This window comes from Heteronotia binoei, chromosome 2 (genome assembly GCF_032191835.1).
Source record: "Heteronotia binoei isolate CCM8104 ecotype False Entrance Well chromosome 2, APGP_CSIRO_Hbin_v1, whole genome shotgun sequence".
NCBI classification, from domain to species: Eukaryota; Metazoa; Chordata; class Lepidosauria; order Squamata; family Gekkonidae; genus Heteronotia; species Heteronotia binoei.
In genome coordinates, this window is record NC_083224.1 from 99781702 (window position 1) to 99804441 (window position 22740).

The following is a 22740-nucleotide window of genomic DNA, read 5'->3' on the forward strand; positions in this document are numbered from 1 at the left end:
AGCTGAGGATAAGAGGCCTACAGCTTTGGTTCCTTCGTCAGTTTCACCCGTTAAGGGATTCACCTCGAAAGAGGTTTGTAATTCCACCTGTGACACTTCAAACAAATGGTGGAAGTCAAAGGACAACATTTGTCAGGGAGCTCCCTTCCATCTACCTGCACCAACCGTGACTATCACAACAGATGCGTCTTTATGGGGTTGGGGGGCCCACATGGACGATCTGTGTGTGTGGGGGGGGGGGTCCTTGGCCTTTGAAATTGACTCACTGCCACATAAATGACTTGGAACTGCTGGCAGTTCACTTTGCTCTTCGGTCTTTCCGCCCCATGGTGGCGGGGAAGATTGTTGCTCTGCTAACAGACAATACCACTGCCCTGTGTTACATCAACAGACAGGGAGGGACAGTCTCTCGATGGCTTTGTGTGCTGGATCTGTGGTTGGAGTGCCTGGACCACGACATCTTTGTGAAGGCAGCACATCTCCCAGGGGTCCTCAACTTGCAAGCAGACTCTCTCAGCAGGGGTGTGGCTTCCCCGCACGAGTGGGAGTTACAGTGGCGCTTCCTTCAACCCGTGTTTCAGCTCTGGGGGTATCCTCAGGTGGATATCTTTGCCACAGCCGAAAACCAGAAATGTCCTCTGTTTTGCTCCAGAGGGGGCTCAGATCCAGAGTCATTGGGAGACAGTCTGCTGTTCCCATGGGAAAGTCGGTTCCTTTATCTGTTCCCACTTCTGCCACTACTGACGAGAGTGGTCAACAAGATCGCAGAGAGAGACCATGGTGTATCCTGGTGACTATTTGGTGGCCTCGCCAGAACTGGTTCCCGATCCTGCTCCAACTGGCGAGGGGAGTCTTCTACCAGTTTCCGGTGGAACCGGACCTTCTGTCAGCTCAGGATGGTCATGTATTCCATCACAACGTGCCCCACCTGAAGCTGACAGCGTGGTTCATCGACCCTGTGTGTTCTCTTGCAGAGTCCAACATGTTTTCTTGAACAGCAGGAAGCTTTCTACCCGCGCTTCCTATGATAGGAAGTGGAGGAGGTTTCTGCAGTTCTTAGTTGATCCCTCAGTTTCACCCCAAAGGGTGGGATTGTCGGTAATTTTTGAGTTTTTGTTATCTCTGGTGGATGCTGGCCTTGTTTTTTCTTCCATTAAGGTTTATTTGGCAGCAATTTCTGCGTTCCATGAACCAGTTGAGGGGCACTCTGTTTTTGCACATCCTCTTTCTAAGAGGTTTTTGAAGGGTTTGCTTAGGCTTCATCCTCCATCGAGATCACCCCCACAGTTGTGGGATTTGACTTTAGTGTTGGACAGGCTGACTCGACGTCCTTTTGAGCCGATGGCCACATGTTCATTACAGCTTCTATCTTGGAAGACTGCTTTTTTGGTAGCCATGACATCAGCACGCCGTGCAGGGGAGCTCACGGCTATGCGTTGTAACTACCCATATCTAGTTTTTCAGGAGGCTGGAGTGTCGTTAGCTCCTGATATTTCTTTTCTCCCCAAGGTGGTTTCTCAGTTCCACCTCAACTTAGAAGTCTGGTTGCCCAGTTTTCAACCTACACCTTCCTCGGATGAGGAACGTAGGTTGCATGCTCTAGATGTGAAGCGTACTTTATTGTTTTATTTAAGTCGCTCCAAGAGTTTTCGTAAGGACCAGCAGCTTTTTGCTTCTTATGCTGCTCCTAAGTTAGGTTCTAGGATATCGTCTCAGCGGCTTTCAAAATGGCTCACTGAGGCTATTAAACTGTGGTTTTTGTTGGCAAAGAAGCCATTACCTGGGCCTATTCGCGGACACTCTACAAGAGCGATGGCGACGTCGGTGGCGTTCCTAAAAGGCGTTTCCCTGATGGATGTTGTCATGGGTGCTGGGGACCCTGCAGAGGAAGTTGAGCCTGCAGAAGAAATTGTGCCCCTGCCACCTGCACCAGTGCCCCTGCCTCCTGCTGGAGAAGATCCCAGCCCTCCCTGCCTCACCCTCTCGGGTGGCGCGTGTGCGTGACCGCCTCCGTCAGGACCTCGGATCAGAGGAGGGCGGCACGCTCACAAGCAAGACGCTCCCTGAGCCATGAGTTTTGAGAGGATTCTGGCCCTCCTAAGAGCAAGGATGCTTGAGTTGTAACAGGATCCTGGCTGCCTCTCTGAGCCAGCAATTAGCCCGAATGGGCAACAGCCAGCAGAGGGCTATATAGCTGTAGGCTTTGGGAGGAGGCTTTGTGGAAGCAACTAGTCATCTCCCCGACGTTCTAGCATCCACTCCGGCTTGACTTTGGTTTCTGGACTCCCTGACTTTGGCTTGTGACTTCTGGACTCCCTGACCTCGGCTTCTGGACCTCGGACCTGCGATACTTGTACAGTGATTCGGATTTGGCGCCTCGGACCCTCCTGCTTACTGGCTACAGACCTCGGACTGCCCCTGGACTTTGCCTGACCTGGCCCCAGCCGTGATAGATGTTTGCAAGGCTGCCACCTGGTCCTCTCCGCATACCTTTATGAAGCACTATGCGCTGGACGTGCATGCTCAGCAGAGGAATCGTTTGGGAGCTGCAGTGCTGCAAGCTGTTTCTTCGTAATGACCATCTTCCCGCCTCCAGGTATGTCTTGCTTCCTAATTTCGCATGAGTGTGAAGCACAGAGACCATGAAGAAGATAGGTTGCTTACCTGTAACTGTAGATTTTCGAGTGGTCATCTGTGCATTCATACTACCCGCCCTCCTTCCCCACTGCTGATGGTCTCCCTTTAGTAGGGGCTTCCAGCAGTCAGGAAGGAACTGGCGGGATCCTTGCTCTGGCGCCGGCAAGCATGCGCATTGGGACGCCTGCGCATGCCCATTGGTGCCGAGTGCGAAAAAATCCTGGGCTTTTTAGGCACCGATTCGGGGATCGGCGCAGGCGCTCTATCCCATGAGTGTGAATGCACAGATGACCACTCGAAGATCTACAGTTACAGGTAAGCAACCTGTCTTTCTGGGCTCCATTGTTCAAACCCCCTGTGAGAATTTTGCTGAACTATAAGATTTGGCAAACTTTCTCTAATATTTTTCCTCACCAAAAAATAACCAAAACATACAAAGCAGACAGATGGAAATCTTCATCGTGCTACTGTGGTCGCATAGGAGAAAGTAATTTAAAAATATGATGGGAGTAAGTTTTTATTATGACAATTATAATTCAAGAAGTATTTAAAGGTAGATGCTGAGCTGATATAATTTAGTACACCTTCCGGTGATGTTAGGGGTGTATGGCATATGGAAATAAGTTGTGCTAATGAGGTTTGGCACCTCTTTTTCTACAAAATGACCTCTGATTTTATCCAGCCATTTAAAAAAATTTCTTGGCAACCTAATGAAGGTCAGAAGAATTCAGATCTTAAAATACTTTGCTTAATTGAATTTTAACATCTGTTCACTAATGTAATATAGATTGATCTTGGAATTTCTTTTTAACCCTTTAAAAATCCTTTGTAATATGAATTATGGTAAATATATGCTTGCATTGGCCAAACCTTACCTTTTTAGGACTGGTTCAGTAACACACATTATAACCCTTTTATCAGATGTTATTATCACTGTATATCCACCCATTCTGCCGCTATGTGTTCCCTGTGGTCAAAATTAAAGCGATATTTGTTGGGAAATTTTTTGTGGGAAATTGTTTAAACTTTCCCAGACGGTTCAATGGACTGCTGGATCACAAAAGAAATTGAGAGACCTTTAGTATTGAAAAATATATATTTTATTTCTAAAGTATAGGGACACTGGGATGAAAATAATAACACTATAGACTACATCCTCACTCTATCACTAACAAACTTGGTACTCAGTCAGCTCTCCACAGATCCGAAGCTGCCAACCGCTCTTTGTTTCCAACCCTTTCCTTAACATTCCATCCGCTCTCATCTCATTGGCGGTGTGCCAGATATCCCTGAGTCATCTAAACAATACGAACTGGTAAACATATTTAACCCTATAATGACTGAACTTAGACGTTGCTTAAACATGCAATAGCAATACTCAGAATTCCAACAATATTTAAGTGTGATATTAATTGTGATTACTAAACTGGAAAGAAACCAGATACCACAGGCCTTAAAGGAGCCAGTTTGGTGTAGTGGTTAAAAGCAATGGGCTTTTAACCACTGGGGAACTCGGTTTCATTCCCCACTCTCCACATGAAGCCAGCTGGGTGACCTTGGGTCAGTCACAGTTCTTTCAGAACTCTCTCAGCCCCGCCTACCTCACAGGGTGTCTATTGTGGGGAGAGGAAGGGAAGGCGATTGTAAGCCACTCTGAGACTCCTTTGTGAAAAGCAGATATAAGCAGATACAAAAACCAAGAGTCTAAAAGTTAACTGGTCAGTGGTATAACTGACTGCAACCCTGAACGTTTTTCAAGGCAAAGGAGGTGGTTTGCCATTCCCTGCCTCTGCCCTTTTTATGCTAAGCTGGTGTATATTATGCATCTGCTTATGAAATGTAATGTTCTATGGACAGTGCAACAGGTACTTTCAGAGAAATGGGAAATGTTAATATTGGTGAACAGGAAAATAATTTATTAAATTCATTTAGTAAATAAGTCCTTGTTTGTTGCCACTAGTTGAATATTTTAGTTTGTGTTGGGTTGGGTAAAAATTTTGCAGTGTTTGAAAAAAGTTGTAGTTCTACCAAGATTAACTAGAATGATAAACTTAGTCTTGAATCCAAGGTCTAGTTTTTACATTGGTGTACATTGCTACTGTGATGTGTAATCTGGACTCATCAGACCCATTCTTAGTGAGTGTTAGTTCAAAACAACCTGTGGAGCGCATGATCTTATTCTTTACTTGTTGCAGTAGATTCAAGTGGGTAGCCGCGTTGGTCTGAAGCAGTAACAACAAACTTGTTGTTGCAGTAGAGACAGTGACAATTGTGAATCACTCATTGTCCTTCTTTCTCAACTTCTTGATAATTTGTGAACTGGCCAAAGGAGGATTCAGAACTTTTGGAGTATGCTTGTGGCATCTCTAATCTTTATTTATTATTACTTTAATTTTCTATTCCGCCCTCTCCGCAAGTGGTCTCAGGGTGGCTAACAGTCAGTTTAAAACAATTTAAGAATACAGCTTAAAACAATGAAACAACAATTAAATACATAAAATACATTTCATGGTGCTGTTCACAACTTCAGTAGGTGGGATCATAACTTTTTTTCTGACAGTGATCGTAATGTTGTGTAATTGTCTTGTTTTGTCTCAGGGCAGTATTCTTGGTGCGCCACAGGACTACCCGCCAGCGCTTTGCAATGAAGAAGATCAACAAGCAGAACCTCATTCTGAGGAATCAGATTCAGCAAGCTTTTGTGGAGAGAGACATCTTAACATTTGCAGAAAACCCTTTTGTAGTCAGTATGTTGTGCTCCTTCGAGACAAAGCGCCACCTGTGCATGGTCATGGAGTATGTGGAAGGTATTTGTTTCATCATCACAGAGGTCACCTAGTCATAATGATAATACATATGGATACAATTATGTTCTCTTATGAAAAGAGATAGAGAGCAGTGTATGCACTGTGTTGTGTGTCCTTCAGGAGCTTTCCCCCATATTTTCTGTGTAAAAAATTGTCCCTGTATGTATTGTTCTCTTCTAGGATGTAATGATAGGTTTGTGTTGTGCCTCAAACCTTTGGTAGGTGGTTTGAGGTGGTCCTGTTCGTCATGGAATAATTAGCTATGCTTTTTCTTCAATTTATGAGTTGTAGATTAGAGATTTATTGAAGAAACAGGTGGAAAATATTCACAGGAGAATAAATAATATAAAATAATAATAAATAATATAAATAATATTGAATAATTATAAATAATATTCTCCTGTACTGATTTGCCTCAGTTCAGAAATTATGAACAATCATGTTTTAATTAAACTAGTTATAATTAGTATGATCATCTGAACGCAGGGCCACTTTACTGGTTATGGTTAGCTAGTATCTGTTAAATTAAGATCTGATGCCATGGTTTGATGAAACTGATTTATTTATTTAACCTCATACTATAGCTTTTGTATGAAGAGAGAATGAAGACACCTTGACTTAACCTTGGCTTGTTCTCTGGCAGTGCTCTTTTGAGCTGCAGAGCAAAGGCAATAAAACCAGCAAGTAAATTTGGGTGATCATCCAGAAGCTAAATTCTGGTATCACAGATTTAAAACAAATTCTGTGTTCTGTCTGAAGAGTGCAGTTATATTTCAGAAGGGAAATAAACAATGAATTCCAAGGACATCTTATGGAAATGGCAGTACCCAGACAAGACTGAATGATTGTGGGCAGATCTTGTGACCTGGTGGATGGTGGGATCAGCTTCCCCACCTCTTTTATTTGTGATTCTTTCTGGGTTTTGTGTGAAAACTGTTGCAGCCCTTTTTATAAAAATGTTAATGACAGCTGTGATTCATACTTTTTACACTACAGTCACCATGAGGATTTAGGTAGTGCAGAGCATGAAAGGCAGTTTGGTATATTGGTTAAGTGCGCGGACTCTTATCTGGGAGAACCAGGTTTGATTCCCCACTCCTCCACATGTACCTGCTGATGTGACCTTGAGTCAGTCACAAGTTCTCACAGCTGTTCCTCTCAAAAGCAGTGTCTGTCAGGGGTCTATCAGTCCCACCAACCTCACAGGGTGTCTGTTGTGTGGAGGGGAAGGGAAAGGAGATTGTAAGCTGCTTTGAGACTCCTTTGAGTAGTGAAGAGCAGAACATAAATCCAGTCTCCTCCTCCTTCTTCATGATGACAGTGTGCGTTGCATAGGGCACTGGTTTCCTTTTGTCTTCCAGATATTGACTTTCAAAGCTCTCAGTGCACAGCTAATTGTGTCCAACTTATTTGAAAATGGTCTTGTTCTCCCCCCCCCCCCCACACACACACAACATGTTGATCAAAAGTCTTTTTTCGTGGTTACTCTCTGTATGTCAGATGAGTATAGGATACCTAGATTAAATTTAATCACATAGCTCTAGAGCTTTTTTCCTCTGGAGGACCATTAAATCCTGGACATTTTTTTAAAACACTGGGAGGCACTTCTCCCCTTTCCCAGCAAGAGCAGCCATTGCTACTGGGAGTACTGTAGCTGTGTAGTTTCACAGGTACTTATTAGTTGGGCATCATTAATGGCAAGCAATGTATAGCGATTTGTACATGCCTAGAACATTGTCTGTGTGTGTATTAAAGTATTGCTTTAGAAGCTGAGAATCTTTTGTGATACTGTTGCAGCAAGGAATGCTTAGCTTAGACCTTTGACATTTTACAGAACTAAATGTCAACACCAGCAAGGCTATCACCTCAGAGTAATTCTCTATCAGTTCTCCCCTCCCCCTTCTGGCTTTGTGTATTTATTTGAATTACCCCTTGGCAGTGCACATCTCTGTTATCTCAGGGGTAGCATATTGGGCCAAAGGATAGCTGACATAAAGGAAAAATATTACTAAAAAGTAGTAATCTAATGAGTTGTATTTGTTACATGTTGCTGTCGCCTGATAACTGCTTCTCTGTACTCCTTTTTCATTGGTGTCTAGGAGGAGATTGTGCAACTCTATTGAAGAATATTGGAGCTTTGCCTGTTGATATGGCAAGGATGTATTTTGCAGAAACTGTGCTGGCATTGGAATACCTCCACAATTATGGCATCGTTCACCGTGACCTAAAGCCTGACAAGTACGCTTTTAGCTTCTCATGTTTAGGCCTCTGGTTGCAGCTGTCCATGCTAAAAATAGTTACAAGAGTGACATGTGTAATTTTTTTTTTCTTCTGCAAGAACAACATTTATATATGTATTCCTTCTCATTATTGTCCTGCTGCTTTGTAGCACTTTGCTGTTATTTCAGTAAAAGGTAACCTGAAATATATTCATTTATTAGTGATGCTCTCAATTTAATTAGAGATGTGTTTCAGGTTTCCTTGTATAGAGACATGTGATCAAATCTTAATAACCACTTAAACACAGCCAGAATAGATCATAGAATTTTACAGTAGACCTAATAATACTTTTTTTTGTTAAGTATATCAGACACTAAAATTTCTGAAAAGCCTACAGTGGGGGAGGCATTATGTACTACCCTTTGTCATGATTGCTTGTGTCCATATTTTTGTTCCTCTGATACTCAGAATTCTTGGGAGATGTTTCCAGGTATCTAAAATCTTGCCCTAGGTGATCTGTAAGGATTTACTGGTTTGATGCAGAAACAGCCATCTTTTCCATAAAACACTGTCTGATAGCTTTAGTGGGATAATGTTTCACAAAGTGAAGCCAAATACAGATAAATGTAAAATTGTGTGAGTTGCCAGTTCCCTGGAGAGTGAGCATTTATGTGTCTACCACTGAGGGATCAGATGTACAGTTTTGGTGTCTGGTTCTGGACTTCCGGGGAAGGAAAATGCCGAGCTGAGCTGTCTCTCATAACGGGAGCAGGCTGGAACTTTTGTTCGGGGTAGTAGAAGGCAAATTAATGCCTACTGCCTACTTTTCTCAGCGAGAGAAGTCCAAGACTTGCACGGAAACTTTGAAAAGAGATTTCCCTTGGCTTAAAGGGAGCCCTGGAGAGGGTCTTCTTTGAGGGGTTTCGGGAAGTTGCATAGTCATCGTCTGCAAAAGTTCTCAGAGTCATTTATTTGACATAAGCACGTCAGGATCCTAACCTTCTTGGACATTTCTAAACACTTAAAGCTTTGAAAGACCAGTGGAAACTTGGATAATTGGAAGAAAAGGTACAGAAGGGTTTTTTTTTCATTCCGGAGCTATTTATAGCTTAAAGGGACAAAATTAAAAGGTGGGAAAACGAAATATAGAAAGTCTGCAAGAAGAAGAAGGAAGGGGTGAAGTTTGGATTGTTTAAATATAAAGGACAGTGCTAAAAACTGCTAAAAAGTGAGAAGGAATTTATTGTTTAGTCTACCTGCGGTTTGGAAGTAAAAGCAATTTCGTCACACTGGAACAGACCTGCAGCACTTCTGAGCAAGACAGGAAATATGACAAGTATCGTGAGATCTTCATGAGAGTTGATGTTGACAGAGACAGGAAGCAGTAAGAAAAAAAACCTACTCTAGCAAAATATACCATAGAGAAACATCGGCGGCCATTGCTGGGAGGCTAAATTCAAAACATTGTTTTTAAAAGAATCTGGGACACTAAAAATTGTCAGAACCAACTGGAAAAAGGGTAAGAAGATAAGAACTATTGGTCACATTATTTGTAGGCTCCTAGGGTGGCTTTAAAAGGAAAGAAATTTGAAAAAGGAGTAAAAAATCGTGGCTGCCATTTTGGAAATTTTAAAGACTTTTTAAATAAATATCTGGACTTTGGGGGCTCAGAGACCAGCGAAATTGGGCTTGCTGGAAAGGGCAAGTCCTACTCTATCAAACCTGACTGTCAGATTGAAAATTGGTGAGGTCAAAAATTTCATCATTTTTTAAAGGTTTAAATTTTTTTTAAAAATTCATATCTTGGCCTAGGAAGCTCAGAGGAAGATGGAATAAAGTTTAATAAAAAGAGTAAATTTAGATCTTTTGAACCTGGTAGTTAAACTTGCAATTTGTGAAACCAAAATTTTTGGTATTCTTTTTTTTCTTCTTTTTTTTGCCTAAATGTCTGAACCCAAGTAGACTCAACAAAGGGTTTTTTCACTAGAGAAAATGCAGGACCAATTGGATGCCATGGAAGCCAGAATAATGAAAGGAGTTAGGAGGATGATAGATGAATCAAAGGAAGAAATTATTACAGAGATTAAAAAAGAAATGGAAGATCTCAAAAAAGAAACTGGGGAAACAGCTAAGAAAGTGCAGGAGGTGGAAGAGAAAGTAAAAGTACATGACACCACCTTGTTGAAAATTCAAGAAAAAGTGACAACCCATGACTGCAAATTAATGGAAACTCAGATACGTCTGAGAGGAGTACCTGAAGCAGAGAACGGTGATTTGAAAGGATACATAATAAAAATAATTGCAGAATTTTTAGAAGAAGACCCTGATGGGACGAAAAATATGTATGATTATATGTACAGAGTGAATTCACTTTTTGCCAAGAAAAATAACCTACCAAGAGATGTTGTTATAAGATATATGACAAAGGAAATGGTGGGAAGGATCATGAATAAAAACTTTGAAAAGACACTGATAGTGGGAGGCAGCAAAGTGAGAATCATGAAGGAGCTGCCAAGACAAGTGATAAATGATAGGAGAACATACAAAAAGTTGATAGAAAAACTGAGAGACAATGGCACGAGGTTCAGATGGATAATACCTGAAGGTTTGAGTTTTGAACTCCAGGGGAAGAGAGACACAATTACAAATGCTCAAGAGTTGAGCAGATTTTTTGAAGAAAATAAGGAATTTGCACCATGATGGATTACAAATTACTGTCTTGGAATGTTAATGGACTAAATTCACCACAAAAAAGAAGGGCAACATTTCATTGGATTAAGAAACAAAATTGTAATATAATTTGTTTGCAAGAAGTACACATTAAACAAAAGGATTATAAATTTTTATGGAACAAACAATTGGGAACAGAGTTTTTTTCATTAGCTGAACAGAAGAAAAGGGGAGTAGTTTTCTATATTAAACAAGAATTGGAGCCAAAATTAGTATTTAAAGACAAGGACGGAAGATTTGTAGCAGTGGAGATAATATTAAATGGGGAAAAAACGTTGTTATTGGGACTATGTGCGCGTAATGGTGCAAAGGATGCCTTTTTTAAAGACATTACACAACAGCTAGATGAGCTGACTTACGATCAAGTACTGTTAATGGGAGATTTTAATGGAACAGTTGAGAACTCATTGGACAGATCTGGAGGGGAAAAAAATGATGAGAAAGAAGGGAAATTGCCAAAGTCTTTCTTTGAATTGGTTAAACAAGAAAATTTAGAAGATATATGGAAGAAGTTTAATCCTGAAGTGCGGGACTATATTTTTTTTCTGCAAGACATAAGACTATTTCTAGAATTGACATGCTGTGGGGAACTAAAGACTTAAGTCTTATAACAAGGAAGATAGAGATTTTACCTAAAATTGGGGCCGATCACAACCCAATAATGTGGATTACAAAATTGTCTAAGAAATCGAGGAGATGGAGATTGATTGAAGATTTGCTACAGAACAAAGAAACAGTGACATTTCTAGAAAAAGAAACTAAGGCTTTTTTCCAAGTGAATGATAAAGAAGATATAGATTTTCAGATGGTCTGGGATGCTTACAAAGCAGTAATGAGAGGGGTGCTGATTACTCTGAACAATAAAGACAAAAGAAAAAAAGAAAAACAATTATTGGACATTCAAAATGAAATAAAGAAAAAAGAAGGGGAGCTGAGAAAAAGACCAGGGAAAAAGAAAATTCTAAGGGAAATTTTAATATTACAAACTCAATTGAGACATTTGTTAAATAAAGAAGTGCAATGGAATCTGAAAAGGCTCCAGCAGGAATCGTTTGAAGGGGCAAACAAGACGGGATAGTATTTGACTTGGCAATTGAAAAAAAAGAGAGAAAATAAAATAATTAGTAGAATTGTGATAGATGGAAGAGAAGTAGTTACTCGAGGGAATAAAAAGAGAATTTTTTAAGTATTATGCCAAACTGTTTAAAGGTGTTGAAGTAAAGAAAGAGAAGGTAGATGAATATTTACAAAAATTAAAAAATTGAGCCCCTAACTGAAAATATGCAAAAAGTTTTGAATGACCCAATTGAAAAAATAGAAATTGAAGCAGCAATCAACGCAATGAAAAATGAGAAAGCCCCCAGGCCAGATGGATATACAGCTAAATATTTCAAAACTTTTAAGGATGAATTAATACCAAAATTGCAGAAGGTGATGAATGTAATAAGAATAAAAGGGAATGTACCAAATACATGGAAAGAAGCTGTTATTTCCTTGATACCTAAAGAAGATAGAGATGCCACAAATGTGAAAAATTACAGACCAATCTCGCTATTGAATAATGACTATAAAATATTTACAAGAATTCTGGCAGAACGACTTAAACAACATCTGATAAATTTTATAAAGGAAGATCAAGCTGGTTTTCTTCCCAAAAGACAAATAAGAGACAATATTAGGACTGTTGGAAATATTGTAGAATATTATGAAAGACATCCAGAAAAAGAAGTAGCATTATTCTTTGCGGATGCAGAGAAAGCATTTGACAATTTAAACTGGGACTTTATGTTTGCAGTAATGGACACGATGGAGCTTGGAGAAAGCTTTATAAGAATGATAAAAGTAATATATTCTGAACAAAGGGCAAGGTTGTGTGTTAATGCAGATCTTACAGATGAAATGAAAATTAACAAAGGTACTAGACAAGGCTGCCCGCTTGCACCATTGTTGTTTATAATGACTCTTGAAATTTTACTGATGCAGATTCAAGAAGAAAAAGATGTAGAAGGATTACAAATAAAAGGATGTACTTATAAATATAGAGCATTTGCTGATGATATAATGTTCATAAATGAAAACCCCATACAAGTTACACCTTTGTTGTTAATGAAAATACAAGAATTTGGGGAGCTGGCGGGACTTTATATAAATAAAGAAAAATCTAAAATTTTGTTCAAGAATATGCAGATGAATAGACAACAAGAATTACAAAGACTAACGGGCTGTGAAGTCACTTTCAAGGTAAAGTACCTAGGGGTAGAGATAACAATGAAAAAAATTAATTTGTTTAAGAACAATTATGAGAAGTTATGGTGTAGAATGGAGGAAGATATGCTAAAATGGAACAAGCTCAATTTGTCATTGCTGGGTAGAATAGCTGCAATAAAAATGAATATTCTACCAAGGATAATGTATCTGTTTCAAACTATTCCTATTGTGAAAGACGCTAAACAGTTTGATAAATGGCGAAGGATAATTTCAGAATTTGTGTGGGCTGGGAAGAAACCAAGGATCAAAATGAAAATTTTGACAGATGCAAAAGAGAGAGGTGGATTCCAGTTACCAGATCTAAAATTGTATCATGAAGCAGTTTGTTTAGTATGGATGAAAGAATGGATAACGTTGTTAAATAAAAAACTTTTAGTGTTGGAAGGCCACAGAAATAAATTTGGCTGGCATGCATACTTGTATTATAGAAAAAAGAGGATGGATGGTCTTTTCTCTCACCATTATATAAGAAGTAATCTATTAAATACATGGATAAAGTATAAGAAATATGGTGATGAGAGGAGACCTTTATGGATAGTGCCAGCCGAAGTGATAAAGATAACGGCTAAAACAGCTGAAGAAAAACGGCTATCATACAATCAGCTATTAAAAATACAAAGCGGAAAAATAGAACTGAAAACTGCTGAAGAACTGAGTTACAAATATGACTGGTTTCAAATGCAACAAATAAAAAGTTTGGTGGAGAATGATATTAAAACTGAAGGAATAAGGAAAGAGCAAACAGAAATGGAAAGAGTTCTGCTCGGAGATAATGAGATATTAATTTCAAAAGTATACAAATTACTTTTACAATGGTCTACAGAAGATAAAGTAGTGAAATCTCAAGTGATAAAATGGGCAATTAATGTAAATAAAGAAATAAAGATGGAATCTTGGGAATATTTGTGGAAGAACTCTATGAAACTCGCAACATGTCAAAGTATTAAAGAAAATTGTTTTAAGATTATGTATAGATGGTATATGACTCCAAAAAAAAATTAGCAAAGATGAACAACAAGATGCCAGACAGGTGTTGGAAATGTAAAAAGCATGAAGGTTCTTTCTACCATATGTGGTGGACTTGTGAAAGAGCTAAAATGTTTTGGCAAGTGATTCAGCAAGAGATTTCTAAGATTTTGGGATATGAATTTAATAAAGTTGCAGAGACTTTTCTGCTGGGATTACAAATGGAAAAATTTCCAAAAGAAGATAGAACTTTAATATGGTACTTGCTCTCAGCTGCTAGGACATTATATGCGCAGCTGTGGAAGCAAGAAAAAATACCAGAGAAATGGGATTGCATTATAAAAGTTATGTCATGGAGTGAAATGGACAAATTAACAAGAAAATTAAGAGACTATGATTTGGAGTTCTTTAAGTTGGAGTGGAAGAAGTTCAGAAGATACGTAGAAAAAGAATGGAAAATAAAAGGACATTGGACAATTTTTGATAATGATTAAGTTTCAAAAACAAGAGTATAATTTTTGTTTTTTTAATAGTTAAAAGTACCTTTAATATTTGTTTTTTTAAAAAAAAATAAATAACACTGTTGGGGGTCAAGTAACGGGGGAGGGGTGGGGGAAAAGTACGATATGGGGTAGAAAAATTTCTCTTTTTTAAGTCTTTATAAGATGTAGATATAGTTTTGCTACCATATGTTACTAATAAAAATTGTTTATTTCAGATGTGCAGTTTTGGTGTGATCATAGTAGTTGGAGGGCCAGGTTTCTGCTAATGTCAGCAATATCTTTTATTTTATTTGATGTCCCATCTTTATTTGGGGGGGGGGAGGGGGAAAGGGAAAATGATGCTTTTGTCACTTAAGAAAGCAGCATCTCCCCCCCCCCCCTAAAGATGGGACATCAAATCAAGATAAAAAATATCGCTGAAGTTAGCAGTATCTCAAGTGACTATTGAGATGTGCTTTACATGGATCTGTTAAGAACATAAGAAAATCTGTTGAATCAGGCCAGTGGCCCATCCAATCCGTCACACAGTGACCAAGAAAATCAGGTGCCATCAGGAGGTCCACTAGTGGGGCCAAGACACTAGAAGCCCTCCCACTGCTACCCCCCCAAGCACCAAGAATAAAGAGCATCATGTGCCCCAGACAGAGAGTTCCATCTGGACCCTGTCGCTAATGGCCACTGATGGACCTCTGCTCCATAGATTTATCCAGTGTTTATCCAATCTCTTGAAGGTGTCTGTGCTTGTTACTGCCACCACCTCCTGTTGCAGTGAATTCCATGCAGTGAATTCCATGTGTTAATCACCCTTTGGGTGAAGAAGTACTTCCTTTTATCCATTCTAACCCAACTACTCAGCAATTTTATTGAGTTCCCACCAGTTCTTGTATTGTGAGAAAGGGAGAAAAGTACCTCTTTCTCTATCTTCTCTATCCCATGCTTAAACCTCTATCATGTCACCCATCAGTTGATGTTTTTCCAAGCTAAAGAGCCCTAAGCACTTTAGCCTCTCTTCATAGGGAAAGTATTCCAACCCTTTAATCATTCCAGTTGCCCTTTTCTGGACTTTTTCCAATGCTATAACATCTTTTTTGAGGTGTGTTGACCGGAATTGAACATGGTACTCCAAATGAGACTGCAGCATCGATTTATACAAGGGCATTATGATACTGTTTTATCAATTTATACAAGGGCATTATGTTTTCAATTCCCTTCCTAATAACCCCCAGCATAGCATCGGCCTTTTTTATTGCAATCATACACTGTCTTGACATTTTCAGTGAGTTATCTACCACAACTCTAAGATCTCTGTCTTGGTCAGTCTCCGACAGTTCAGACCCCATCATAATGTATTTATAGTTAGGATTTTTGGCCCCTTTGTGCATTATTTTGCACTTGGCCGCGCTGAACCTCATTTGCCATGTTGACTCCAATCACCCAGTCTCAGCCTTTGGAGTGCCTCACAATCCTCCCTGGTTCTCACTACCCTGAACAATTTAGTGTCATTTCCAAACTTAGCCACTTCACTGTTTAATCCCAACTCCAAATCATTAATGAACAAGTTAAAAAGCAATGGACCCAGTATTGAGCCGCGCAGTACCCCACTGTTTACCTCCACTGTGAAAATTGCCCGTTTATACTCACTGTTTCCAATTTATTAGCCAGTTTTTGATCCACAAGAGGACTTGAATATTTTGAAGAATATTTCTTGAAGAATATTTAGTAGCAGGATGTGCTACTTTGTGCAGGATGCAGCTGCGTGTGCTTTGATATGATCAAATAGATGGGATGGTAGAAAACCAGTCATGTGAGATATGTTAATTGATGAGAGATTCTGACAGAATTCACTGTGCTGCTGTTAAGGTTTACATCCTGAATAGTCTGAGTCCATCCTATCTTAAACAGTGTTTCTGCCTCTGAAATCCGCATGTGTATGTTAAAGGAGGGGAACATCATTTAAAGGAAGGATTGCCTGGTTCTATAGAACTCCTTGCTTAAGAAAGTTTGCCTTGGATAATTCTGATGATTTTTAGGTAGACAGGCAAAGGCTTTTAATCTTACAGTGGTCTGAACATAAAGTATTTAAAGATACAGTGACTTCTGTCACTAATCTTTGATGTATATTCACACATGGTGGTGGTTGTTTTTTTAAAAAAAAACAACCCTAGTTGCAAGATGGTATCAGGGCAGGGTCCTATTGCTCAGAATATATCACTCCAGGGCTATGTCAATTGCACTGGGTACGTATTTGTTTCTGGTCTCAATTCAAAGTGCTGGCCTAGGGCCTTCATACTTGCTGAACTGCATCTCCTGGTATACTCCCATGTACCAGTTCTACTCCTTGGACAGCCTTCTCTTTGTGGTGGTCTCTCTTAGGACTGTCTGTGCAACTGGCTTTTTTGATGGTAGCTTTAGTTATCTGAAATGACATAGCAGCATGGGTGCAGAGTGCTACTGCCTTGACAGCTCTGTTTTAGAGGGTATTTGTAGGCTGGTACTGACAGGCTTAATAGATTTAACTGTGTGTGTATATTTATCTGTTAATGGACTTTTATGTTTCATGTCCTTGCAATTTGTAATTGTGCTCTTAGCCACCTTCCGTCGAAGGAAATAAGGGAATATAAATGTTTTAAATAAATAAATAATCTGCTTCTGGTTGGCTCAGTCCCTGACATGTAATAATAATAATAATAATAATAAATTTTATTTCTACCCCGCCCTCCCCGCAAAGCGGCTCAGGGCGGCTAACAGTAAGTAATATATTAACATAAATAGTAAAACATTAGATTAGCAATTAAAATTACACATATAAAAACCCGTTAATTCAGTTAAAATACTTAATTTACAATTACATTATATATATATCTGGCAGTAATAGCTGTTCTAGCGCTGATTCTGCCAGTTTAAATGGTGTTAAAGATGGCGGTTCTTCGTTCATTGCAACTCAGCAGTCCGTATCATTATAGGCGTATCTAAAAAGGGCAGTCTTGCAGGCCCTGCGGAACTGGTCGAGGTTCCGCAGGGCCCGCACCTCCTCCGGGAGCTGGTTCCACAGTGCAGGTGCCGCAACTGAAAAGGCTCGCACCCTGGTGCTTTGGAGCCTGGCCTCTCTCGGCCCAGGGATGGTCATTTTGTTTTTACTTGCTGACCTCAGTGCCCTCTGGGGTTCATACGGGGAGAGACGGTCCCTTAGGTAGGCAGGTCCTCGGCCATATAGGGCTTTAAAGGTAATAACCAACACTTTGTACTGGACTCGGTAGATAACTGGCAGCCAGTGCAGTCCGCGCAGCCCCGGCTGTATGTGCTCCCATTTCGGGAGCCCCAGTAACAGCCTGGCCGCCGCATTCTGCACTAGCTGCAGCTTCCGAGTCCGGCACAGAGGTAGCCCCAAGTAGAGGGCATTACAGTAGTCCAATCTTGAGGTGACCGTTGCATGGATCACTGTTGCGAGGTCGCGGCGTTCCAGGAAGGGGGCCAACTGCCTTGCCCGCTTCAGATGAAAGAATGCTGACTTGGCAGTGGCTGCTATCTGGGCCTCCATTGATAATGAAGGCTCCAGTAAAACACCCAAACTCTTTACCTGGCGCACTGGTTCCAATAGTGCGCCGTCGAAGGTTGGGAGAGCTATTTCCCCTCCCTGGGCGCCGCGACCCACGCAAAGGACCTCTGTCTTCGCTGGGTTCAACTTCAACCCACTCAATCTAAGCCACACCGCTACAGCCTGCAAGGCCCGATCCAGGTTCCCTGGGGCGTAGCCAGGCCGGCCGTCCATTAGTAGATAGAGCTGGGTGTCATCTGCATATTGATGGCAACCCAGCCCAAACCTCCGGACAATCTGGGCAAGGGGGCGCATATAAATGTTAAACAGCATTGGGGAGAGAACTGCTCCCTGAGGCACCCCACAATCAAGTGTGTGCCTCTGGGATCGCTCGCCCCCAATGGCCACCCTTTGTCCCCGATCGGAGAGGAAGGAGGAAAGCCACTGTAAGGCCAGCCCCCTAACCCCTATGTCGGCAAGGCGGCGCTTTAGTAACTGATGGTCGACTGTATCAAATGCCGCCGACAGGTCTAATAACATCAGTACCGCAGAGCCGCCCCGATCCAGATGCCGCTGGAGGTCATCCACCAAGGCGACCAGCACTGTCTCCGTCCCATGGCCCGGTCGGAACCCAGACTGGCACGGGTCAAGGACGGAAGCGTCATCTAGGAACCTCTGTAGCTGCAACGCCACTGCCCTCTCAATAATTTTGCCTAGGAATGGTAGATTAGACACCGGACGGTAATTCGCCAATTCGGCCGGGTCTGCTGTACATTTTTTTAAGAGAGGGCGAACCAACGCCTCTTTCAGAGGCGTTGGGAAGTGCCCCTCTACGAGGGATCTATTTATGATGTCCCGTAAAGGACTTCTGAGCTCCCTCTGGCAGGATTTAATCAGCCAAGAGGGGCAAGGATCCAAATCACATGTTGTTGGGCGAGCAGCGGAGAGGATCCCATCGACTTCCTCTAGGTCGAGCGGGTCGAAGCGATCCAGGACCAACCCCGAAGACAGGCACGGAGCCTCAATTTCACTCACTGTTTCCAAGGTGGTAGGCAGGTCTTGGCGGAGCAGTGAGATTTTATCCGCAAAATATTTCGCAAATGCCTCACAGCCAATCTCCAATTCTCTAATGTTTGGTTTGCCTTGTGGCAAAGTTATAAGGTCCCCAATTATTCTAAACAGTTGTGCTGGGCGCGAATCTGCGGATGCAATCTTGGCTGCAAAGTAATTTTTCTTTGCGGCTTTGACTGCCATCTCATACGACTTCATAAGCGTTCTGTAGGATGTTCTCATTGCTTCGTCCCGAGTATGTCTCCACTGCCTCTCTAGTCGTCTGAGCCCTTGTTTGAGTTGGCGCAATTCCAAGGTGTACCATGGGGCCAACCTCCTACGAGGGCGCAGAGGGCGCCGGGCTGCTATTTCGTCAATGGCCCTGGTTAATCGGTCTTGCCAGGTTTCCACAAGGCCATCGAGGGAATTGCTAGTGGGCCAGGGTTCCCTCAGGGCCGTTTGGAACCGTTCCGGGTCCATCAGGCTCCGAGGGCGAGCCAAAATAGGCTCTCCGCCCATACAGGGTTGGGGTGGCGTCCCCACACGAGCCTTAAGGGCTAGGTGATCCGACCATGGTACCGCTTCCAGCGCGATATCGCTCACCGAAATCCCGGACGCAAAGATCAGGTCTAGTGTGTGCCCGGCTTGGTGCGTGGGAGTCGTAACAAATTGAGAGAGCCCCAGTGTCGCCATGGAAGACACTAGGTCCATCGCCTGAGTGGAGGCCGTGTCGTCGGCATGGACGTTGAAGTCACCCAAGACCATAAGCCTCGGGAACCTCAACGCCCAGCCCGCCACTGCCTCCAATGGTGATGGTAAGGCGCCGGTTGGTGCGTTAGGCGGACGGTACACCAACCAGACTGCCAACCCCTCTCCGGCATCCCACGCCAAACTAGCACATTCAATACCATCGATCCTTGGGTCCGGGAGGGCCCGAAAGGAGTAATCCTCCCGTATGAGTAACGCCACTCCTCCCCCCCGCCCGCTGGTCCGCGATTGGTGAAAGACCGAGTATCCCGGGGGGGCCATTTGGGAGAGAGCCACTGTCTCCCCTTCCCTCACCCAGGTCTCGGTCACGCAAGCCAGGTCCATGTCCTGTTGGAGCAGAAACTCCCTCAGGATCGCAGTCTTGTTGTTTACGGACCTGGCGTTGCATAACACCAATGACAGAGGCGAGCCATTCCTCTTGGCCCCACTACCTGCCACCGTTGGGATGGGAAGTAGACTGGAAGGTGGCCGAGCCCCTTTTTGTCTCTGTCTCCTTCCTTTGAATAACTGTCTACTCCCACCGTCATACCTTCCCCTCCCCAGGAGCACTGGAATCCCTTGGCCGGACATTGCGGTTGCACTGGGTAAAATTCTCAGATCTTATTTGCCAATTCTCTCCTGGTCTGTCGTTTTAGCTTATCCTCTTACTAACCTCTCTGACTCCCACCACTTGGCCCACTTCCTATACCTTGAATTAATTAATTTAATTAATTTAGTTACCCTCCCCAGTCTATTTCAATCAATTGCTACAAAAACTTCTATAAATTTAATCCTCCCAGTATCAATAAATATCCTCCCTCCCCACCCCTCATTCTTAGAAACTGAGAATCAATAAATACATTCCAATATATATAAATATATATTAAATCTAATTTACCAATTGATTGAGTTAAAATATCCTAATAAATTAATTAACAATAAAATTATGACAGTTCTGTTGATAATCAGGCCATTGGTCAGTCATTAAGGAATAGATTGCACGTTGTCCATTGTCCGCCTGGTTTATTGGGCTTGGGTGTTTTAAAGTGCAAGTGCAGGTGTTACAGTCTGGAGGAGAGATAAGGGAGGCAATCTCTTCTATGGTCTTCCACATTGATGATTTTTGTCTCTCTGATCCACGCCAATGTTGTTTATTCCGTGTGCAAACTGAGCTCCCCTGAGCCCCGTACAGGGCTTCTCTATTGGGGTTGCCCAAGTCGCTGGTCAGTTGTGTTGTATGGCGTTTTAATGATCAGTCGGAGGGGGAGGTGGAGGGTAAGACGGGTTGATGAAAAAGAGGGGGGGGGGACATTGAGCCAGACACATGGCAATTAAGTACATTGAGCCAGACACATGGCAATTAAGTAGTAAACAAAAATGTATACACTAACAGAATGTGAAGAAATGTGTTTTGTCCTGGGAGCCAAACCTCCATTTTGCATTTTAAAAGGTCCTTCTTTCCCCTCCCCGCCTGCCCGCAGAGAACAGGCAGGAGGGGGAGGAAGTCTGTTCAGTTGTTTTTCAGATGTACCTCAGTTCACCTTCATACGATTCTGGGGGCTCCTGCCTGCTGTTGGCCAGTGGGGAAGCCCCACCCCCGCCGGCCATGACACAGCATGACATCATGATGGTGGGGACATCACCCTTGCCCCTCACTCCCAGAAAGCTCCCTCGTATCCCCTACCAGCTCTTTGAACTTGGAAGAAAAGCTGGGAATCCTGACCCTCCCAGTGGGCAATTTCATACAAAGGTCAGGTGGTGATGGCAAGAAAAACCTTTCCAAATGTTGAGAAAAACCTAGGAGGGCAGGGCAGAATAGGGCCTTCAGGCCAGAGCAGGCATGTTCTGCCACACACTTAAATCAGATATTTAACCTTGTTTCCCATAAGACATTGTATGGCAGTGAGAGCTATAAGTAACAGAATATCAACATGTTTTTATGGGTAATTAAGTAGTATAACATTATAGCTTGCTTTATTACAATATTTCTCATAAATAGGAATTTTTAAGTATTGGTGTTTCCCTTTCCCCCCCAGTCTTCTTATAACATCAATGGGTCACATCAAGCTAACTGACTTTGGCCTTTCTAAAATTGGCTTAATGAGCTTGACAACAAACCTGTATGAGGGGCATATAGAGAAAGATACCAGAGAATTCTTGGATAAGCAGGTAAGCTCAAATTATCTTTGACCATACATCTTCAAAGAGACATTCTCTTTGTGGGGGAAAAACAACTTCAGTTATAAAAGTTCAGCATTTTATTTTTATCTCTTTGCAGCTCTCTTGGGAAATTGGAGGCATTTCATATAACTCCTGAGTAAACTGGTTTATGAGATTTTCATAGTAAAAGTCTCATTGCCTAGGATGTTACCATGAGATAAATATGCATTAGTGAAGATTGCAGTGAGCTATGAAAAAATACAATGTTTTTAAATAAACATCTTCTGCATGACTTTTTTTTTCCTATTTAGGTGTGTGGTACTCCAGAATACATTGCCCCAGAAGTGATCTTGCGGCAGGGTTATGGAAAACCTGTGGACTGGTGGGCCATGGGAGTTATCCTATATGAGTTTCTAGTTGGCTGTGTTCCTTTCTTTGGTGACACACCAGAAGAGTTATTTGGTCAAGTTATCAGTGGTATGTACCTTTCCTTACCAGCAGCAAGTTTCATCAGTTGGTCTTTGGCAAAAGGCTTCATGACAATTCCATTAATTAGCAGTCAAGTTTACATTAGAATACATGTTACAGTTATACTGCAGAATGAACTAAATTTAGATGCATGTGAAGCTTGAAAATAATAATAAGGTTTTACCAATGTGCTGAAAATCATAAGGGCTGTTTCTTCCCTTGTAGAATTCAGATGGCATTGTGAGGCAGCGCTGTTTTGGTGGCCTTTTATCTGACATGGTTTTGAATATCATTTGTCAGATGTTTTAATGTTATTTAATTTATATCTACATTCTGATTAGTTTTAGATTGTTTGATTTTGTCTTATATTGGAAATAAAAATAGGGCCAAGGCCAGTGGTGCAAAATCAGAGAAAAAGAGACTTCATTACTTAATTAAGTTTTCAAAAATTCCCTACGAGTTTCACCGACAGGCTTCATCAGGGGAATCTGTAATACATAATTACAAATAATTTATATTTAAACTGAGTTTAAATAAATATAGTTACAATTGTATAAATAAAATATTATATTAAAAGTTAAGATCCAGGTCCTAAATTATCAATCTCATGAGTTTATTCTGTCCTTGAGATTGCATGAGGAAGATAAAC

At 41.6% G+C, this 22740-nt stretch overlaps 1 protein-coding gene across 8 annotated transcripts in view; it reads left to right on the forward strand.

The window, feature by feature from the left end:
- MAST2 (microtubule associated serine/threonine kinase 2) overlaps positions 1–22740 on the forward strand; it is a 424890-nt gene that overhangs the window by 353117 nt on the left and 49033 nt on the right. For all 8 annotated transcript variants that reach the window (XM_060231742.1, XM_060231744.1, XM_060231743.1 and 5 more), the window contains 4 exons: positions 5236–5444; positions 7544–7682; positions 21500–21632; positions 21935–22100. In XM_060231742.1, the coding sequence (XP_060087725.1) occupies positions 5236–5444; positions 7544–7682; positions 21500–21632; positions 21935–22100 (647 nt within the window). The remainder of the gene's footprint in view (positions 1–5235; positions 5445–7543; positions 7683–21499; positions 21633–21934; positions 22101–22740) is intronic.